The sequence below is a fragment of the Anomalospiza imberbis genome, chromosome 1, assembly GCF_031753505.1.
Source record: "Anomalospiza imberbis isolate Cuckoo-Finch-1a 21T00152 chromosome 1, ASM3175350v1, whole genome shotgun sequence".
NCBI lineage: Eukaryota > Metazoa > Chordata > Aves > Passeriformes > Viduidae > Anomalospiza > Anomalospiza imberbis.
The window spans coordinates 9,618,753-9,640,313 of NC_089681.1; the positions used below are offsets into that span (position 1 = coordinate 9,618,753).

At 34.8% G+C, this 21,561-nt stretch overlaps 1 protein-coding gene across 7 annotated transcripts in view; it reads left to right on the forward strand.

Annotated features, from left to right (window-relative positions):
• The window catches only part of ASAP1 (ArfGAP with SH3 domain, ankyrin repeat and PH domain 1), a 146,884-nt gene that overhangs the window by 77,416 nt on the left and 47,907 nt on the right, over positions 1-21,561 (forward strand). For all 7 annotated transcript variants that reach the window (XM_068181034.1, XM_068181025.1, XM_068181051.1 and 4 more), the window contains 9 exons: positions 7,202-7,347; positions 10,780-10,854; positions 11,195-11,244; positions 11,621-11,750; positions 12,501-12,586; positions 13,306-13,381; positions 14,250-14,336; positions 20,423-20,523; positions 20,938-21,007. In XM_068181034.1, the coding sequence (XP_068037135.1) occupies positions 7,202-7,347; positions 10,780-10,854; positions 11,195-11,244; positions 11,621-11,750; positions 12,501-12,586; positions 13,306-13,381; positions 14,250-14,336; positions 20,423-20,523; positions 20,938-21,007 (821 nt within the window). The remainder of the gene's footprint in view (positions 1-7,201; positions 7,348-10,779; positions 10,855-11,194; positions 11,245-11,620; positions 11,751-12,500; positions 12,587-13,305; positions 13,382-14,249; positions 14,337-20,422; positions 20,524-20,937; positions 21,008-21,561) is intronic.

The window sequence follows — 21,561 nt, forward strand, 5'->3', positions numbered from 1 at the left end:
GCTCCCTCTTCAGAATGCTGCTGTCATAGGCTCTGCTACAATGAGAAGCTGTGTGCAGGAGGCAGTTCATGCAGTGACTGATAAACTGAGATCAGTAAAGCCAAGACCAAAAACGTGTTACACATGTGAAACCTTATAAAAATAAATGTGAAGTGAATCAAAACTCAAGCTAATTTTGTCTGCTTGTACAAGGAAAATTGCTGAACCAGCTATATTCTTGTGCTTCAGTGATGAAAATGGATTTTTTTGATATTTAAGTAAAGCGTTCCAGAAACAGCTGTAAAAGGAAATGGGGTTGATCAGTTCAAGAAAGCATTATGTGGCTATTTTTATATTTCAAAAGAAAGTCTCTAACTACATTTTGAGAACCCAAAATTGGAATTTTGTTTTACAAATTTAATTGCTTGCTAGAAGTTAAGACCATATTTAATTTACTAGAGTAGGAGAAGGTTTTTTAGTACTCCTGTGCTTCATAATCTCCTTTGAGAACTCCAGCTGAACTGGTGAGAAAGAGTTGTTCAATTCATACTCTACCAAAAGCCATAGCTAGGTTTTTTTGGGTTGTAGTGGTTTTGGGTTGTTGGGTGGTTTTTTTTGCTTCTTTGAGGATTTTTTTTGTTTCTTTGGGGTTTTTTTTATTTCTTTGGTGGTTTTTTTTTTTTTTGTTTCTTTAGGGTTTGTTTTGTTTCTTTGGGTTTTTTCATTTTTTTGGAAGGTTAGTTTTGTTTTGTTTGGGTTGAGTGTTTTTTTGGTGTTTGGTTGGTTGTTATTGTTTTTGATTGGTTTGGGTCTTTTTTTGTTTTGTTTTTTTTTTTCTTTCCCAAGTAACATTTGAATAGTGACAGTGACACAGTGAATGGTGACAGTGCAGTATCTCATACAGAATTCTTCAGGAAGGCTGAACCTTTTGGTGTGTTGGTTTGTTCCTCTCCAATGCTGAATTATTAACCACAAGGGTCTCTGGTCTGTTACAAAGAGCTTTAACATCACCCAAATACTTTCTGCTCTTCCTGTACTTCCCTCACCCATTTGTCATATTTACAGTTGGAGTTACTCCTGTGGAAATGAAAACATACCAATACAAGAGTATAGAAAACTCTTAGACATGTCCATTCCCTATTTTCATTTTTGAAAGTGTTGCATAGGAAAGGACTGTTTATGGAATCCAGTGAGACATACAGACATTTCCTTTTCACCACTTGCTCCCTGTCTGGCTTGCTCTCTTCTGCATGATTGATTGTGTCTGTAACCAGAAACCCTTCTTATGTCAGGGGTGCTGAACTTAATGGAGAATCTGTTCTGACTTCCTTTCCTCTAATATTTAGATTGAATTGTTACAGCAGTAGATGCACAATTATTTTTGCTATAGATTTTTCAATAGCTCTTTTTCATTATTTCCCTGGGATAACTCCCAAATATAATCAAAATAGTTTACACAATGGAGAAATAAAAACATAAAATCCATATAAGACTAAAGGTACTGAGATGGATCAGCAGTCCACATGCTCTCCCACAGTGTTCAACAGCAGATGCTTGAGGAAGAAGAAGAATGGTTCAGTGATGGAGTGTATTTTAAGTACTTTATTTAGCACTTTCTCAGCTCACACTGACATGAAGGCCAGGAATTACAATTATTCAGAAATGATATTGTGATGTTTGATACTTCTTAATGGACTTCTGCAACTTATTTTGTCCAAGGAATTTGAATTAATGTAAATCTTTATCATTAACACTCTTGCATCAATCTAGTTAAATTCTCCTGTGCAAAGTTTACCAGTGCATGTTCATGTTCTTCAGATCTTTAGTCACTTGAGAAGGAGAGTGTCCCTGGCCATGTCTCACAGCATTGGCCTCAAACCCACCAAAATGACTCATCTGATATGAAATTGAGGGAACTTTGCATGTTCTGGGCATGAAAGTTTGTAAGAGACTTTGAAATGCCAAAGCTTACTAGAGTAGAGCCAGAGGAGTTTTGGGTGGGTGAATCCAAACTTTGTTCTGTAGACCATTCTGTCTCTTTAAAATAGGTTTGAGTTTTTTTCCATTATTACTCACAGTAATAATGTGAAACTTATATATCTTATATATCTTATATATCTTCTGAACTCAGCAGCTCTGGGGGTTTTGAGGGGTTTTTTGTTGTTCCTTTTTTTTTTTACAGAAACCATCACATTTAATCATCCTCACTTTCTCTTTCCTTTTCCAAAATGGAAGCATATACTTCCTTATCTAAAATAGAGAAGCGGAAGAGTGAATTTTGAGCAACAGGGACAGGAAGTGCACACAATATTAAGGGTTTAAGTCCACTATGGCAATATTTTGATATTGCTTTATTGCATGCTGTGTTTCTTCATAACTTCTGTTGTGCAGCTTTGTTTTGTTTGGTACTGAATGTCAGTCAAGGTGATAGAACTCCAGAACCTTTCCTTGTAATGTCTAGTAATGCAATAATTTCCTTCAAGTTAGGAGTGTTTTCCCTCATGTGCTGCACTGCCTCTAGTGCACACATCCATGCATTGGCCATTAAACATGAGATTCCTCTAACTTGGGAGCTGCCCTGGTGGGAGCCTCTTGCTGTAGACTGCACAATTAGTGGGTGTGTGTAGAGATTCTGGTTCACTGGTGACCTCTCTCTGGTGAGAAAATTAACGCTTCTTTCTTTCCTTTCTTCCACATATTTTTATGGCTGGCCTTTCCTCCTTGTGAGGCTCATCCCTCTTCTTCTGCTTAGTTCCTTTCAGTGTTTTTATGAGGGAGGGAACTTCTTGGGAAATCAATAATTTAATGTGGACTTCCTTTCCCTATATGCTTGTCAATGTCCTGGAGGAGGGAGTTTTTTGATGTAAAATTTTCTTAAATAAAACCTGTGTTTCTTGTTCAGCATTTTGTATTCATCCACATGTCCACCAATTCTGTTCTGCACTGTAGTTCCTACAGATAGCCTGGGGAATATATAAGCAATATTGCTGCTGGTGCATACTTGAATTCTCAGTTCTCTCTGGAGCTCACTAAAAATAGCTGTTATCTTTGCTTTTCTTTGTTCCTGTAGTGTTAAGGCTGGTATAAATAAGAGGCTTCACTTTGCAACTGTGTAGTTTGCCTATTTTATTCTTTTGTACATGGGTCTAAGTGACTTGCCATTGCTCATGTTTTCAGATTTTAAGATCTCAACTCTTAGATTTGGTATAAATCCTCTGAAGTAGAGGAGAAAGAAAATTCTTCCATGAGAACTTCTTCAAGCATGTCAGTAATGAACAGAGATGCAAAAAGAAGTAATTTACTTTTTTGGACTGGGTTATCTCTCAGTGCTCTTGTACTGTGATGATCCAGAGAACCTTGCAGACTCAGTGAGACGTTTCTTGCTCTGAAATACGGAAAATGGCTTTTTTATTACTTTTCCTTTGAACAATCTCATTCCAGAAGGTGTTACTGTTATCAAGTTCAGACAATTTTATGGTGGTCAAATAATTTTTTTCTATTATTTTTTCATTGTATTTCAGCTTTGTGAAGAATGAAATGAGAAAGGGTGGTTTTTTATTTCAAATAATTTCTGCCATCCTTTTTAACCTTTCCAGCTTTCTGGCTTTTCTAAAGCCTTTCTGAGTCACCTTTCATTCATAAATGCATCTTGGCTCTGACCTTGGATATTTTTCCTCTGGCTATCCATGGAACAAAGCTGTTTTAGAAGAAATTTTAAAATAGTTTAAAATTGATCAAAATTCTGAAATATGATGTTTATTTTTGTTAACTACACATGTAGAAGTAATTCTCATCAATTTAGACATTCTTCATGTTTGTTTGGGCATAATCAATGACAAAAGTTATGTTTTTCTTGTGTAAACTATTTAATTTTTTTGTGCTTGTGTTCTTCACTGTTTTCAGGGTAATATATTTGAACAAAGCTGTTGTAGAGGAAGGCGATTTTAAGCCTTTAATTTCAGTGATGTGTTTTATAGGTCCAGCATATAAAGGCTATTCTTTAACCTCTCACCACAGTATTTGTACTTCTGTACCCTTACTTAATATGCAGAAGTAGACAGAAATCTCACTAGGCTCAGAGGCATATGCTAAAATTCTGATAATTTTTGAGTGGGAAATAAACATAGTGTTTAATGAATGCTGTGGGTTCTAGTGAAAGAGTACAAATTTTGGGAGTCTCATTTAAGTATTTTCTGTTCATCCTGGCAAAAGTTTCCCGTAGGGTCACCTTAGGCATGGACAACTGCAGGTGACTGCCTGGGAATGCAGTGCAAGGTGGGATTCAGCCCTGGGAGTCCTTCAGAGCTCTGTGCTCCCTGCTTCTGGAAGAGCTGCTGTGCAGCAAGGGGCTGATGTTAGAACTCAGCCATAAGGGATGCCACAGCAATACTGTGCCCTGGGAGCTGCGAGGGTTTTCTCAAACCGAAGGTAAATTCTGTGTGAACGTTGCCCAGAGTTGAAGGTGTGGGCTGAGGAGGAGATGCACGGCTTTCAGCTCAGAAAATGCCACTGCTGTATCCAGGCCAGCACGCTGCTTTATACCACACCTGCCACACTCTGGTGGCGTTCTCAGCATGGGCTCAGGTGCTGGTGGCCTGCCAGGTCCCACTGGGAAGGGAATGATGAGTGAGGCCCCTTTGAAGGGAGCTGCGTTCATCAGTGGGTGCAGAGCCCTTCCTCGGTTTTCTATGATTCTGGCACGCCTCAGGGAGCTGCTGAAGCAGCAGGATGTTTGGCTGGGGAAGTTGTTCTATTTTCATCACAGTGCTGAGCATTGCTTACAGTATGGAAAAGACATGATTCAGTTCTGGAAGACAAATCTTATTGCTTGTAAGTACTGCTGTCACTCTGCTGTGATCCTGTCTCACTCTTAGGGTTATTAAAGTCTTGTCTGAGGACTTGTATCTAAGAAAGTAAATATTGTCATCCCTATTACAGCTTTCTGTATGCAAAGGAAGTTCTGTTAGGACACTAAGAAGAAACTTCTGAGTGCATGAGGCACTTACAGTGAGATTAAAGAATGCTCTTTGCTCTAAACATGTCAGGTTTCACATTCCATATTTTAGTGTAGGCTACATTGCAGATTTATTTTTTCAGCTATGTGCATTTACAGTCAAGTAGGGGCCTTACCTCTTCAACAGAAAATATTTAATCTCCTTTTGCAAGATTTATATTGATACTTGTGTAGAAATTGAAAATTTCTTATTCTTACAGAGTACTTGCATTTTGTGTGCCTTTGTGTGGCAATTACAGAAGTAAATACAGGAGTATTCATTTTACTTCACCATCAAAACTTCATTTCTGGATTTAGGTGATTTGTAGTCTGGTATTCTTGAGAATTTCCTCTATATTGTTCTAGAACAATGATCTACTTCCTGCTTCCTCTTTCTGACCGGGAATTACATTTGCCCTTCTACAGATAAAGGAAACAAACATCTTCAACTCTTTTTCATTCCTTTTATGAAATAATTTAAAAAAATATTCCATGAAACAACACAATGCTTAAAATCAAAATGCTGGGAAATACTGTGGTGGAAAAAGCAAGGACAGGGATTCCATGATCTAGCAGGGCTCTTTCCAACCTTCCATTCTCCTTCCTTTTCCTTCAGCACAGCTGGTTATGCTATGCTTGAGCTTTACTCACTCAGGACTTAAGCTAAAACTCCTCCACAGATAAAGTCCTCTGTGTACATTTGTGCAAAAGCCTTTATATCAAAACAAAATGCATATTTTATTGTTATGTAGTGGTTTCCTTGAGTTCAGTACTAAGCTATTTGATTAAAACTGTATGCTTTTGGAACAGTTTTCTTAAACATATGGCTTAAATTGCAACTTGGTATTAACATATGATTAAATACTTGGCCTCTTGAAAACCTCAGTATTAATGTCTGATTTTTAGAATGTGACTGGTGTGATGTGTGAGCTTTGGGGCTTGGTATTGGTAAATAAGGATTGTACTCTTTTTTTAACAGATTTTTACATTTTTTTGTTGGAGCTTTGGTGCACTGTTGTTTGAGTATCTGCAATACCTTAGAAGAGTTAACTTCACCAGCTGTTTGTTAAAGTCCAAATAGATTTGTTCATTGTGAGACATTATTCATGAGACATTAGTCATGAGAAATTGTTTGAAACCTATGTCTATTTTTTCCTTTTCTTCTGAGTCATAACTTGTAATTCAGATGCTCTTAGACAATATCATAACTTGAATAAAAAAAAACTTGGAGAATTTGGGGGAAAATACCATGGTACCCCCTAGCAGCTATTCTCTGTTTCCCTTCCTCCCTTTCATTGCACAGAACTTGTGCTGTAGCTCTGTGGTTTTGTGTTTGTGGTTTGCAGAAAAAAGCCCACAAGGTAAGCCTAGGCGATTCATTAAACTGAAATATTGATTTAATTAATACCAATAATATCCTCTAAAAGAGGTAACGGTGATAAAGCTTTTCCCATAGGGCTGTAGAGGTAAATTTTCTGTCCAAAGATACTAAAATGGAAGTAACAAAAATGATGCGAACACATGCCAGAAAGGAAACTAAATAGAAGCAGGAAAGACATTTCAGATACAACAGTTTCTAATTCATTCTTGAGTCAGGGATTTTTCTCACTTTCACTGGCTGCAGCTGCATTGTCTTGGTTCTGACCTCTCTGTACGTGCACTTTGCTGTTAAATGCATTGGAAAGAGTCTTTGGCTGTGTGCCAATACACATTCTGTTATCTGGGGTAACTCGGTGTACAAAGCAGGCAAAAAGGGAACCTTTGTAAGATGTTTCTTCTTTTGAACTTAAAGACAGATTCAGACTTGGTCTCCTTACTTTTATATCTGATACTTTTGACTTTTTTGTTCTGTAAAAATGTCCAAAATTTCAAAAGAAAAGTTTGTGCATGCATGAAAGTTTCTGTAGTGGGCAGCTAAAAATTCCAGTGTTGTTTACAAAACAGTCTTATATGGTTTCACTGATGTATTGATCTTACTACTCTGTCAATAGCTACAGAGTTTTCTTCATCTCTGTATTACAGATTTCAGCTTGCTGATTTAAAAAGCATATATATGACTATTGCTAAATAGTTCCTTTTAATCTTAAAATAATTTTAATTTTTGGTAGATGTGTTGACTTGTTGCTTTTCTCAAAGTACTGTTTATTAGTTAGTTATTAAGTTGTAATAAACTTAAAATTATATTTGACTGGCTACAAAAAAAACCTGATTTTTGATTTTTCTTTGCAGATCATGTTCAAAATGAAGAAAACTATGCACAAGTACTAGATAAATTCGGAAGTAATTTTTTAAGTCGGGATAATCCAGATCTTGGCACAGCTTTTGTAAAATTTTCCACACTTACTAAAGAATTATCAACCCTGTTGAAGAATCTGGTGAGGAGTTTCAAACTTTCTTAGCTTTTAACTTGTTTCAAAATAAAGTATAATACAAGAACAGCGTGATCACGATGACTAAGGGTAATTTTTAAGATGCTTTCAGTTTTTTTCCAAAACAAAATCAACAGTCTCTTCAGAGAGGATCTCTAAAGGTTGTTATCACACACATGTTTGATTGTTAAATGGCAGTTAAGAAGGTAAATATAAATGTTGAGACATCCCTCGAGTCATCATTCACAAGAGACTGATGGTGATATATACCTCATGGACCTTAATTTTTAAATCATCCCTTAACTTGAAGTCTTTCTTATTAAAAATACAATAACATTAGTTATGGCTGTTTTGTTTTACCACAAAAGGAGAAACATTCACTTTTTGGAAAAAAATAACAATTTGAGCATGTTTAAATGGTGTTAATGGTCCCCTCTCTTTGTGATATATAAGGCATCCCTTGCTTAAATGCCAAGTTTTTGAAGGTGGTTTAAAGGTTTGTCTCAGTTCAAGTTTGCCTTAGGCCTTTTATTTCTGAAAGCTGCATAATAAAACTACAGTCATAGCAAATATCTTTGAACACTGAAAGTAATGAAGCCACATTTCTTGTGAAATCATTTTTCATGGACTTTGTAGCTGTTACATTCATAAAGTCATAGCTTCAGTTTTACATTTTTCTTGCAGTTGGGTGAATTTCCAAGCTTTTCTGGTGTGTGAAGTACAAGTGATATTACAGACTTGTCTTCCTATAGTCCCCAACACAACCATAACTGCTGTAGGTCACGCCAAAGGTCACCATAGCAAAGTTCCCTGGCTTTGACAATTACTCACGACTGAGTCTTGTGCTTTCCTCTGTAGAGACTTCTGTCACTCTGGATTAATTTGACCTTTAATTTATACTTAGCATACAATTAAAAATAAATATTTTAAACTATGAATTAAAGTGCAATTTAAGGACAGTTTGGCACTAGAACTCAAGTTTTTTGGAAGTTTTCTTGACTTTGTCATTCCTAGCAGGGCATCCACAGAAATTTTAATCTTATTTCAACTAGCAAAGATGTCAGGGTCTATTTATTTATTTAAAATAGCACTGTTCAAGTGGAAAAAAGCACTTTGGATTTAAGAAGCCACACTTATTCAAAACAACATTATACTATTTCAGCTAGATTATGAAGCATTATTTACCCAAATTCTTGTTGACAGGATTCAAAATAGGGTGTTCACTAATTTTCTTCATTCAGCAGTCTCAAATAGACAAGAAATTTATTTTACAATTGCCTCAGCATTTTAAGCCATTTATTTATCTTATTTTTTCTCCCTGAGATAGAAAATTCTTCTTTGTTGTTCTTAAGCATCATAAGAAAAAAAGATGTTTATATCAAAATAGAAGTTGAGGTCCATTGAAAAAGCAGTTGAGAGAGGGACTCTGTTATGTCACTGATAAAGCCCCAGAGTAGGTGCTGTGCCTTATGTTGATAAAATTAATTGGAAAAATGCCAGGAGTTATTAAGATGAATGGCAGGATAATAGGTTTTGGGTTTTTTTTCTTTTTTTACCTAGAACAGATTGTTGATGCCTTATTTAATAAAGGTACAATAAAATAATGAATGGTCTTCAAAGACATAAAGATGAATAAGGGCTGGAGCTACACAGTAGACAATGAAAAATATGCTTCACATATTTGGATCCATTTGTTCCATCTTTGAACTTCAATTATGATTCATTAAAATTTTCATAGGAATTGTGATAATATGGGTATTTCATGAGAAGGAGGGTACAAAATAACTTACTTTCTTCTTCGTCAGTTATGGAGTGACTACTTTTAGAGTGATATTCACTTACTATGAAGTAAAAGCAACAACTTTTATTACATACACAACTTTTGGAAAGCATAATTTTGAAATGATTGCTCAGCATACAAGGGCAAGAATAAAAGCATGTCCATTAGTCATTTTAACAAGGTTAAATAAGTGGCTGGGCAGTTTTTACTATTAGCTGTTGATGTTATTATACTTAATGTCTGAAACTTAGAATTTATGAATATAAATTGTTAAGTTGTTGAATCATTGCTATTAAGATTATCTTATAAGAAGGACACACAATGACCCTTCAGTAAGGTTTTATAAAGGTAAAACACTGGGATTGGCCATTGCCAACCCTGGTCTATGTTTTTAGCAAACTCTTGAGTGTGCCACCAGAATCAGTTTCTCTGTTTTTTTACTTCTATGTCCTTGGACATTTCAGGTTTCATTCTTTATGCAGTAATTCATTATAATAGTGCATTTAAAAGGTGTATAAAGACCTGTGTATAGGAAAATGAGTGTGTAAATATCTTTACATTGATCTAGATGAGGTTGTGGCAGAACATTTGTAGCAGTTGCAGATTAGTTCTTTTGAAAATTTGCATGATTCTTGCCTTTTTCCAAATGTTTGAAGCCTGTTTTTCTCTACCTCTCTTTCCTGTAAATGTCCTCAGCTAATCTTTGCAGGCAAATTATCTTTTGTTCACAACCCTCACTAAATTCTCATATGTGTTTCCATGTGTTAAAGGGTTTTTTCCCTTTATTTTCTTCTATATGTGAGACTATTTTGCTTTATCAGATTGTTTCCAGTTCATTTGGGCTACTGTTTTATCAAGTCTTCAGTGATGTAATTAATGATTGCAAATCATTACTGTATTGGAGTAATACACTGCTATTTAGCTTTGGGTTTTTTGTGGTTTTTTTTCTATAGCTGACATACTCACTGGCTACTGTTCAGTCATTTCAAGCCAAAAATTAATGGCTTGAGTTGGTCCTCCTTAATGGATACACCTGGAAAAAGGAAAAAAAGGCTACAGTGTCTTTAGAATATATGAGGAGTTTGAGTGGAACACTAGACCTGTTTGAGTGGTTGTTGTGATATTCTTGTCGACAGTCAAACAGGCATGAACTTAGTGGGGTGAAAGTTAAACTCATGAGAGTTTAAGGGGATGTCAGATATACACAATGGACAGGGAAAGGAACAGGGCTCCCAGAAAGGGGGAAATATTCAAAGAGCCGGTGCCCCCGTTTGCTCCTTCTGTTCATGGTTGAGTTAACACGTGCTTTGTGTGTTCCCTGCCTGTGGCACAGCAGGTCCTTCTGACTCAGGAGGCTGTGGCCAAATCTGTACCCAAATGTTTGCTTCAAGAGGATGAATATTGCCTTGAAGTGCGTTCAGAACTTTGCTTACATGTTAGTTGTAAAATTCTGGGTTTGTCACCTGAAGTAAACGTTACTTATAATATTTGTATGTCTCATGCAAGTAAATGTTTATTAATTCTTCCCAGACTTGAATTTATTGTGAACTTAGAAAAGTGAGGTGATTGCAACTTGATTAGTGAAGTTCAAAGAATTGTTGGCAGTAGTTTGACAAGATCATAATAAATCCTTTTGAATATAATGTTTTTGTTTTTAGCTCCAGGGTTTAAGCCACAATGTTATTTTCACTTTGGATTCTCTCTTGAAAGGAGACTTAAAAGGTGTTAAAGGGGTAAGTGTTGCAAACTAAATTTTTGTTTCATGTTCATCTGTCTAGTGACTGTTTTCCTTTCACTCATGAGAGTATTTCTTATGTTGGCATTTATTAATAATCTATATTTAGTGTAAAGTACAAAATTGGCATGACTGCAATGAAATCTTGACAATTTCATTATAAATTGCTGGTTTAGTGTGCACAGGAAAGCAATACTTCATGAGCTTCAAACCCAATATTTTTTCCAACTGCTTTCTGAGAAGTTTTGAAGAAAACAGTGTTTTTGTTGCTATTTATTACTTGATAACTACAAAGAAAAAATTTAAAAATATTCTAAGACAATTTTCTGTTCTCTAAGGACCTCAAAAAGCCTTTTGACAAAGCCTGGAAAGATTATGAAACCAAATTGTAAGTATTTGTCTCCCACTTGGCTTTGTTTTTTATGGTGTTGGGATTTTTAAAATGAATTATTATTAGTATTATTAGTATTATTAGTATTATTAGTATTATTTGTATTATTTGTATTATTTGTATTGTTATTATTAAGATATAATTATTTATTTTTTTCCCCAAGTAGCACACAATCTAAAGAACAGAGTTGAAGGAAGGGCAGTTTCATGGCTCAATAGCTTCTGGACACTTAAAATATACAGGATTTGGTAGAGAAGCTTATCTTTAGAATATCTTCTTTGATACTTCTTAATTATTACCTTTTCCCTAAATAATGCTAGAGCACATTTTAGTGGAAAGAATTCTCTAAAATGTTTTCTAATTAAAATTTCAGCACAAAGATTGAAAAGGAGAAGAGAGAACATGCGAAGCAGCACGGGATGATAAGAACGGAGATAACGGGAGCTGAGATAGCAGAGGAAATGGAGAAGGAGAGGCGGCTCTTTCAGCTACAGATGTGTGAAGTAAGAAACAAATTCCAGTTTTTAATTGCAACACCAGAACTTACTATTAACAGGCTTTGTGGGTCTTTCTTGAAGGTGGTGAAATCTTCCTTGTTGTTTGATGGGGGTGGAGGGAGGAAATTGTTTTAATGTGACACAGTGCAGCAATATAGAGATATTTATATTAGCAACTCTTGTACAAAACTTGGCTTCCTTTTGTTTTATTCCTTTTCCTTGTTTTTAGGTTATTGTGAGAAGGTTCTTGGGCTGAAAATACACTGTGGAAATATTTCTTATTTTATCAGGTTTAGCAGTATTTTGATATCTTTCTTCCAATATGCTTTCTGAAGCCTTTGAAAATTTCTAATAATTTGTGACATGTTTAATTCCGTAAAGCAGATTTTTATATTAATAGTTCTTTTTATTACATTTTAGTGGAGATTACTTTAAATTGTACAGTGTTTGTACTGTCAGAATATTTCAGTAATGACTACAGTAGCATTAAAAAAGGGAAATCTTTAGACAATTGTAAAGCATGAATTTTTTTTCCTGAATTTGCTTTATGTTTTGGGGTGTTTAAATTTTATGGAGTGGCCAGATAAATTGTAAGCTGTTTTAAAGTTAGTTTAGCAGTGGTGGACTGGTGTTTTATGGCTCAGAACCCAAGTTAAGCACAGACTTTAATTCATTGAGCAAATGATGTTTTATTGTTTGAAAACTGTTGAAGTTTGTGATACATGATTGTCAATATGTTGTCCATTTTCTGTACAGTATCTTATTAAGGTTAATGAAATCAAGACAAAAAAGGGTGTGGACCTTCTGCAGAACCTTATTAAATATTACCATGCACAATGCAAGTAAGTGCTGCAATGCTTTAAGCTTTAGTTACAATTTTGTTTTTTGCACAAGATTTTGTTTCCCTTTGTCTGAATGTATCAGGGCTTTTTTCATGACTGTGTTGTGCCAATCTTCCTCTTCTGAGGCTGTAGACTTCCAGGAGAAGAGTGTGTGAGTTTGGGGGGCAGGGCAGTGATGGAGAAAGGCCAAAGGAAAACCTTGCATGTTGCATACAAAAATTAATTTTATTTCCCGAGGCATAGATCTAGAATGCATTTTTATAAATATCTTGTTTATTCTAATTAGTAGTTTTTAGTCTATGTGTGAATTTTAAAACCACTGTGAAAGCCAGTAATTTCTTTGGATTTCCTTGAGGTGAAACTGGTGAGATACAACCTTGTCATCATTAGAACCACAAAGGTAAACACACAGGAACTTAAGTTAAATACAGAAAAAAGATTTCAGAAATTACTGTAGGAGAAACATGTTGGCTATATTCTCTCTAACTGGATATTTGTTGAAGTCACAATAGTGTATCTCCACTGTTGAAAGATACTCTAAAATACTAGGAAGGGGTTTTTTGTTGGGGTTTTTACTTTTTAAATTATTTTGTTCAGTTTTGAACATGGAAAAAGCTGGATATGTTGTATTGGTTTTGCTATTTTTCTACACAAGACACTCAACTTTGTGTTGTGAGCGTGATACATTCCTGATAAATCAAAGGTATTTTTCATTCCAGTTTCTTCCAAGATGGCTTGAAAACAGCTGATAAACTTAAACAATATATTGAAAAGTTGGCTGCTGACTTATATAATGTAAGTTTACTTACAAGTAGCTTTATATCTGAAAAGGAAGATATTTTATTTGTATAAGTACACTTTAAATATAACTACAAGGATCTGTATTTAATTTGCATCTTATAAATGAAAAATGTCTTACTTGAAACTGAACATTGCTAGGTGAAGAAAAGACTGTTAAATTTCATATGCAATTTTTAGAGCTATTAGGAAAAGTAGTTTTACCTTAATGTATGATTAAATTAATAGTAGAATGAAAGCTACTTTTAAGTGTGAATATTGGAATCAGCTTACATTATTAGCATTAATTTTAGTACCATTTTCACTTTTTAAAATCAAACTACTTAATGATAGCACCGAGGTTTTAAAATTAATTAATTTGTGATGTTTATTGAAGAAAAGTAATAATATGGAATCAAAGATCACTTGTCACCCAAGTGTTTTGGTGTTCTATAATCAGAAATACAGTAATCCCATTTGCTGTTGTAATTTATTGCTAAATTAAACTGCATTTTCCTTCCTTAAGTAATCTGTCAAATGCATTTGAGTTATTTTAATATTTCAGAGGATAATTTAGTTGCATTAGATATGAGATTAATATGATATTAGTAAGCCATGTCAGTGTAACAGAACAAACAGTGTATGTCGAGTTGTACATTCATTTTAACTTGCTTTTCAAGCAGTAAATGCATAGAAAGTGAAGATATAAGAATAGAAAGTGAAGATATAAGAATGGACTGGTCCATGAAAATAAACTCAGCTGTTACAAAAACACAAAATAATTGAGCTAGTTGTTCAGGACATCTAAAATGGTATATTGAAACACATAAAACTTTAATTTTAAAGTTGCATCCAGCAAGCATATAATGGCAATCTCTTTCTATAGATAAAGCAGACACAAGATGAAGAAAAGAAACAACTTACAGCTCTTAGAGATTTGATAAAATCTTCTTTGCAGCTTGATCAGAAGGAGGTAAATAATTTAGACATGTTATTCTTGGAGATAATGTAAATTTGTGAATTTTATATTCATAAATGGGTTTAATGAATGTTAAATTTGTGTAGTTATTGGCTCAAAAGAGTTGGACTTTCAACATCATGGCAAAACTAATATTTACAATGTTCAACTACATATCAACAAACAATGCTTTTACATTCATTTTCTGTTTCCATTTTATGTACAAAGAGAAATTATTCTCTTTTTTATGTACTTTCTTTATGTACTGTAAGAAGAGTTGTAATGGGCCAGATAAATGCTTCATCTACCCCAGCATTCTGTCCTTGACAATGATAAGGAAATATTGTTAAGGGAAAAAAATGAAGAGAAGGGATGCACACTTCCATCTTGTGTTGTGGTGTCCTCCAGCCAGTTTGTGCTGAGGATTTTCCTGACCCACGTGATGCCAAGGCAGAATGAGAACCAGAGGTTTGCCTTTAGCTTGGTTTGCACTTTAGAGTTCATCTCCTAACTCACATGGATTTTGGGCTGTTGTTCTCCTTTCCAAACTCCTTTTGCTAATAGTATATAGAAAGGAAGGAAATTTCTTTCAGGGCAGTTATAAAGTAAAATTCATCATCAAATGCACTGGTATCTGGTATCCACTGCAAAAGTGAAGGGAAGCACACGTGATGTCCATTGCAGATATTCTGGAATACTTCTTGAACTAGGAGATAACATAATAGCACACATCAGAGCTTTTACCTGAGATAATACTCTGACTTTTCAAAATCATAGTGCCTGAGAGAAATACTGAATATTCCATGGTGACAGTGACTGTTGGGAAGGTCAGTGTAGCTTTCCTTCAGGAAAAATTTGCTTACCCTCTGTTCATTTTCTTGTAGATGTATAAGACATTCCTATTTACCAGGTGTCTATTATTAAATATAAATTATAACTAAACATTAGACAGATGCCATTCTGCTGAATATATATGATCATCGAAATGTATTTTCAACAGTATTGCTAATGTCATATATTTATAAAAACATAATTTACAACCAGGTCACTGAGTCAACCAAGGTTTTGATGCCAGTTTATAGTGGGTTTTGAGAGTAAAATGCAGGGCAATAAACACTGATACTTCCCCAGAATACCCTCCCATTAGTAGCTTGACTGGCTTGGAAGTCTTTGAATTCATGCAGTTGCTTTTTGAAGAAGTGTAAATCAGCTTATGTTATGGCTGTGCCTTTCCCACCATGGCTGCATGTTGTGTGGAAAAATCTTTCTGCTTTTATTTGTTGTGAACTTTTAGATATGCATACCCTGTTCAGGATCTGAGTGTGTGTGTGAATTTATGATATCCTCACTAGATACTTTTTTGTTCTTTTTTTTTTTTGTAATTTTTCCATATAAAACCTTACATTGTCTTGCCTTTTGGCCAGAGGAGGTGTGTAAGTTTGATCATCAGTAAAGCTATAACCATATGATCCTTTTTCTCAATCTTCATGGTGAGCTCACAGTATCTTATTCTTCCCCTTTTTTATGCTGATCTTCACCTGTCATTTGGTGTCAAGCTACTCACTGTTGTTGAGTTCCTGAGAAATTCTTCAGTCAGCCTTTCTTGAGTATCCTGAATAATTTAATAGCATCTAACAAAATTTGACAGTTTACTGTTCACCCTTTCCATATTGTTTCTGTTATACACCACATGTGCTGGTGCAGCTTTCTGTGAAACTCATTTGGCTGTGTCATATTTTTAACCTGTTATCTCACCCGAGGACTTTTCCTCTAGTCCTGTGGCAGTGTAATTCTTTCCCTTTCATAAGGAAAAATAAGTGTCCATTGATAGTCCAGGTACACTGCATCAGTCATCATTTACTTACTAATTCTTCCAGGAAACTCCAGTACCCAACCTTTCTGTTCAAAAGCTGCCCTGATTTCACAGTGTATGTGATAATAAATATACTCTTCAAAGTAGTTTTCATTAATGTCCCTTCTATGAAGCTAAAAAATCCTTAATTTCCTGGAATTCCTCTGAAACTTTTGAAAAATAGGACTTTAGTAACTGGTACAAGTGTTTTCATGGGCTGTCACATAATTTTGTAGATAGCCCATTGTGATCATGACCACTGTGTGTAGATGTGTGGCTTGAAGTTAGTAAATTAACTAATGTGGAATCACAGTTAATAAGGAATGATGGATGAGTAATTCCTTACAGTGGTGTTTTTATTTCTTATGAGTGCTTGCTTACATATGCTTATATTACATAGGTGTACATCATGTAGCAGACAAACCTTGGCCAGGAGGCTGTTCCTCTTCCTGCATCTCTAATCTCACCATTCGGAAGGGCAACACAGCCTTACAACACACTCTACATGTTTTTTAGAATTTCTTTCATGGCACAAATGCTGACAGGAGTACCACAGAGCACCTTTGAATAGATCCCACTTTACTGTAAAAGCTGCCAGCTCTTTCTAGTGCTCAGTTTTTCCTTACCTCATACTTTACAGTCTTTCCTGATTCTCAGGTTGATATTTTTTCCCTTCCATCTCCAATGTGAACATGGAATTACCTGATCTCTTCCATAACACTTACAGAGCTTTCCATACAGGCATTACATTTGTCATCTCCCTATTACCTAAATCACTCAGAACATAATTCCTGCTCATTCTTCATTGGCAATTGATTCCCAACACACAGAACAACAAGACTTGCTCTCTTCTCATGTATCTTTTCTTCCACAAGCTGATTATTTGGGAAGCAAAGAAAAACTTCTCCTCCTCTCCTGGATGCTGCATATGTTGTTGAGTTCATGCTTCTTGACAATCAGCCAGTTCTTGGAAATAAAGTAGGACAAATGGGTGGATGTTCTTGACAATGTATTGTGCATTCATGGCTGCATATGGTACAGTCCATACAAGTCAAGTTTCAAAATTGCTCATAGACTATTATGAGGCAGAGTAACAACTGAAATATAATGTTTCGATTTTTGGTTACCTATTTCCTGGATGTGTAGTAAAAAAATATATAGTAAAAAAAACCTCATCTAAAATATATAAGTAAAGTAAAATTTAAATATCAAGTCAAATTTTAAAACTTGAATACATGTTGAAATAAAGAAGCTTCACAGGCATCACCAAAATAAACTGTGCAAATGTTCTGACTGTAATTACAGTCTGGACAAATTCTAGAAATCTTGAAAAACTCTGTGTGTATATATGCATAATATATGTATATAAAGTTATAAATGTAAAAAATAAAGTCATTGTTTTGAAGAGAATTGAAGTTGTGTCTTAGAAGAAAAAGGAGCAGTATTGTGATTCTCAGATATCCAGGCAAATCACAGGAGAGAGAGAAATGCTGAAATGAAAGAATCTGCTTTTTTTGATCAAATAACCATTTGATCACATTGATGTTCAAGTTTCTCTCTCAAAATCAAATGAGGACTTTCAGTCATGAGATTCTGTTACATCACATGAATCAGAGTGTAATAATGCTGGCAGAAACCGAGGAGCTCGATAAAACAGTGTGTTACTTGGGTATTCAGTGTTTACTCCTGAAGTAGCATTTCACCATTCATTACTCCTTGGTTAAGAGACAGCAAAGCCTGATGTGGCCTGAGTTTTCACCAGTCAGCCTCTATCACTGTGTGTATCTAAATCTTCAAGTATATAAAGCTAGGCTTTATTATTGTGACAGATGGTCTGGTGGATTATGGTTAAGTATACATTTTCCCACTTCTATTAATGCACTATAATCTCATTCATGGAAAATTGATGGATTAATGGAATTATTGAAGAACATTAAATGAATGGGATTTTCTCCAGTGGATTTGTAAAAGAATCAGAAGTATTCTTACCAAACTTTGCTTTGGCAGGGAAGCAGTTTGAAATAATAAAATTTAGGCTCTACTTGTTGCTAGTTAAAAGTTTTTTTAATTGAGAGAAGGAAATTGAATCTAGTGATTCCTGTCCAAATTGTAAATTCTAACACCTTTAACCTCTTTAGAGCTGCTATGAGAGAAGTGAGACATTTTTGAGGTCTCATAATGCAACTCCTGTTTCACTGTTGTGCTTGTTCAAGCTGTTTATTTAGCATTGTGGGCATCTGTAATAACTTTATACATTTTTGTGGCATACTTGTCCTTTCATCAGTGAAAAAGATATTACTGTAATCACTGCAATTACCTGGTTCCTGGAGAAGCACATCTTGACTGTGTTTGAATCCTGGGCTGTGCAGCAGTGCAGGAAGCACCATGTGCATTGGCTCTCTTACAGGCAGTGTCTCTTGTGGCCACTGTTGCGTTGTCCTCATGTCAAGCTGGGGCAGATTCTGTTACCCTGTGCAAGAATGATGTAATTTTGGAAAATTATTATGGTTTATGGCTTTTTGAAAAAGTATTTTAATGAATGCTAGTGCACTTTTAATTATGTAATGTTGCAAAATGCTCATATCCTAAGAAGCTTCAATTTTAAAAGAAACTGAGCCTGTAATACAGGCATCTGTGCCCTAGTTTTGTCTATTAATTATTGCTGCAAATGTAACTTAACAGCATTAATTTGAATGTAGCTAATTTTTGGAATCATGTTTTGTGTCTCTTTGGTCAGTTATTTCTTTACACTGTGATTTATTTCCCCAAATCTTCATCTCATATGCTACTTGCAACAAGAACTATATCTCATTATGTTCTTTCCTATGCTAATACCAGCAGGATTAATTCCCTAATTCCCATGGGGATTTGAAATTTGCTTTTAACAAACGAGCTGCTGATTGTGGTGGTGTGAGCACAGCTGGCAGCACCCAGCTGGAAGCTGCTTCCAGCCACACCTGCCAGTTTTACCAAAGCACTTCTCTAAACTCTGTGGCAAACTTCTTACAAAATGAAAATCAATTGCAAGCACTCTGGAAAAACAAAGAAGGAGTAATCATCAATATATATTGGTTGTGGAAGTAAGAAACTCTGCTTTAGAAAGGAAAGGTTATTGAGAAGGGAGTAATTGAACTTCCCATTCTTTTCAATTTTTTTTTTTGGTGGGATGTTGTCAGTCGTTTTGCAGGTTATTATTTCACAGTTATATTTAAAAAAACAAAATGATGTGCCCTTAATTATAGCTTTTTGCATAAACTTGCAAAAATTAAAAGTTAACTTTGGGCCTGATCTTTTTCAGTGGAAATTCAGAATTATCTCCTGTGGTGGAGGATACAATGTAACTATAATTTTAGGCAATTTAAAGATTAAAAAGATTGGAAGATGTATTAAAAACTTGATCCCGCAGTCATCTTAGTTGTTTTGTGAAGCCAATGTCATATATGCCAGGTTGTCTGGAATTTTGTTATAATATTTTGTTACTGGATGAGACAAAACACCAGTATGCCTAAAAAATAGTTCTTGCCTTCTCTCTATTAGTGTCTTTAGAAAGGGGAAATATTGTTCTAGCAATGGGGGCTATAAAATTTATGTTCAAGGAACATGTTTTTTTAAATGAATAATAATTCTTCTTTTAAATTATTTGCTTTCTCTTTCCTCTATTGCTTTTGCCTTTCGTGATCGAAGTCTAGGAGAGTAAGTCAATGTTTTAATGAATTTGGGGGATTTTTTTTTCTGATGTGCTTGTAACAAGTTAATCCATTTCACTTAATTGTTTCACTAGATCAGGCCAAAAGTTATTTCAGCTGACTTCATTCACTAAAACTCATGAATTATACATATTTTTTTATTTGAAAAAAAAGTGACTATTTTCATTTGTCTTTCTTTATGTATGTGTTTATATATATATATATGCATGCTATATTCTGTTGTTTTCTTTTTGAAATTTTATCTTAGCCTTTTGCTTATAAGATTGTACAATATTAAATATCTGTATTCCAAGTCTTTGTTGTGAGATGCATATTTGCATAAAGGCCTAATGTATTAATTAAATCTTGAACATGCATCTAGTTCAAGATCACACGGTGTAAAAGCAAGCTCTCGTATGAATGTAAAACATGCAGTAGGTCTCCTTTTTTAATCTTTATGAATTTGTGATGTTGTAGAGAAGAAAAAATAAAATGGGCTTAAAAGTTAGCAATGTTTATTGTGCATATTAGCAGAATGTTAATGTTGTGTGTCCCTTTTTCAGGATTCACAGAGCAGGCAAGGAGGGTACAGTATGCATCAGCTTCAGGGGAACAAGGAATATGGCAGTGAGAAGAAAGGTTATCTTTTAAAGAAGAGTGATGGGTATGTTATGGTGGCACATAATAGTGAAATCTACTGCTATGTTCAGGCTCTAATTATAACAGCTTTCTACTGTGGTTGCTTCAGGCATATTCTCCTAATGCAGTGCCACAAGTACTTGTGAGTTCCAAAGTTCAAGCCTGAACACTGAACTGAATTTAATGTAGCAAATATGAAAAGCATGACAAGCACGCATAAAAAAATAGTCATAGTTAAAGGAAAGCTAGTGTCTTCATAACTCTCTAAAAGATTATTAAGATTTGTCACAAATCTCCAAGTTTCTTTTGATGAAGCATTCAGTAAAATTTTGACTGCATCTCTTTGTTTTTTAAAGCTAATCATCTTAAAATGATAATGATATTTATGTGTTTTGAAGTCAAATCTACCTACTAAAATTGATATGATATTCTTATGTAGGTTAAGGAAAGTGTGGCAAAGAAGGAAGTGCACTGTTAAAAATGGAATTCTTACCATCTCACATGCAACGGTAAGTTGATTTTATACCTTTATATCAAAATAATAAATAGCATCATCCTTTCCTGGTGAATCTGTTACTGCTAATGTGCTATTACAAAAAGGGTGTTACTTGATCTTCTGACTGTTGAAGTTTTGTGAAACTGTAGTTTATGAAATGAATTCTTTAATAGTTTAATAAGAAAATGGCAAATGTATTGAACAGACTTATCAATTAATACTTCAGATGAATTTGCTTGTAAGGATTATCATGGTATATATGTGAACCACGTCATTGGGGAACTTAAGAAGTATTTGATATTAGGTTAGAGTCTGACAGATGAGTGAATGTGTTTAGTATTTTGAGTGCTTTCAATTAAAAGTTTGGAATGCTGGGAAGGTTTGTTTGCAGTGAATTCTTGGAATCAGACATATATCTGAAGCTAAAACTGCCTTGTGGGGGTGCAGCATGAACTTGTTGGAAATAAGCACAAGAGCTGCTTTTGCTGAAGGAGATTGTCCCATTTCCTCACCTCTTTTCCACCTTTCCACCCAAATTGCACTGACAGCCCTCAATTTCTAAAGCTT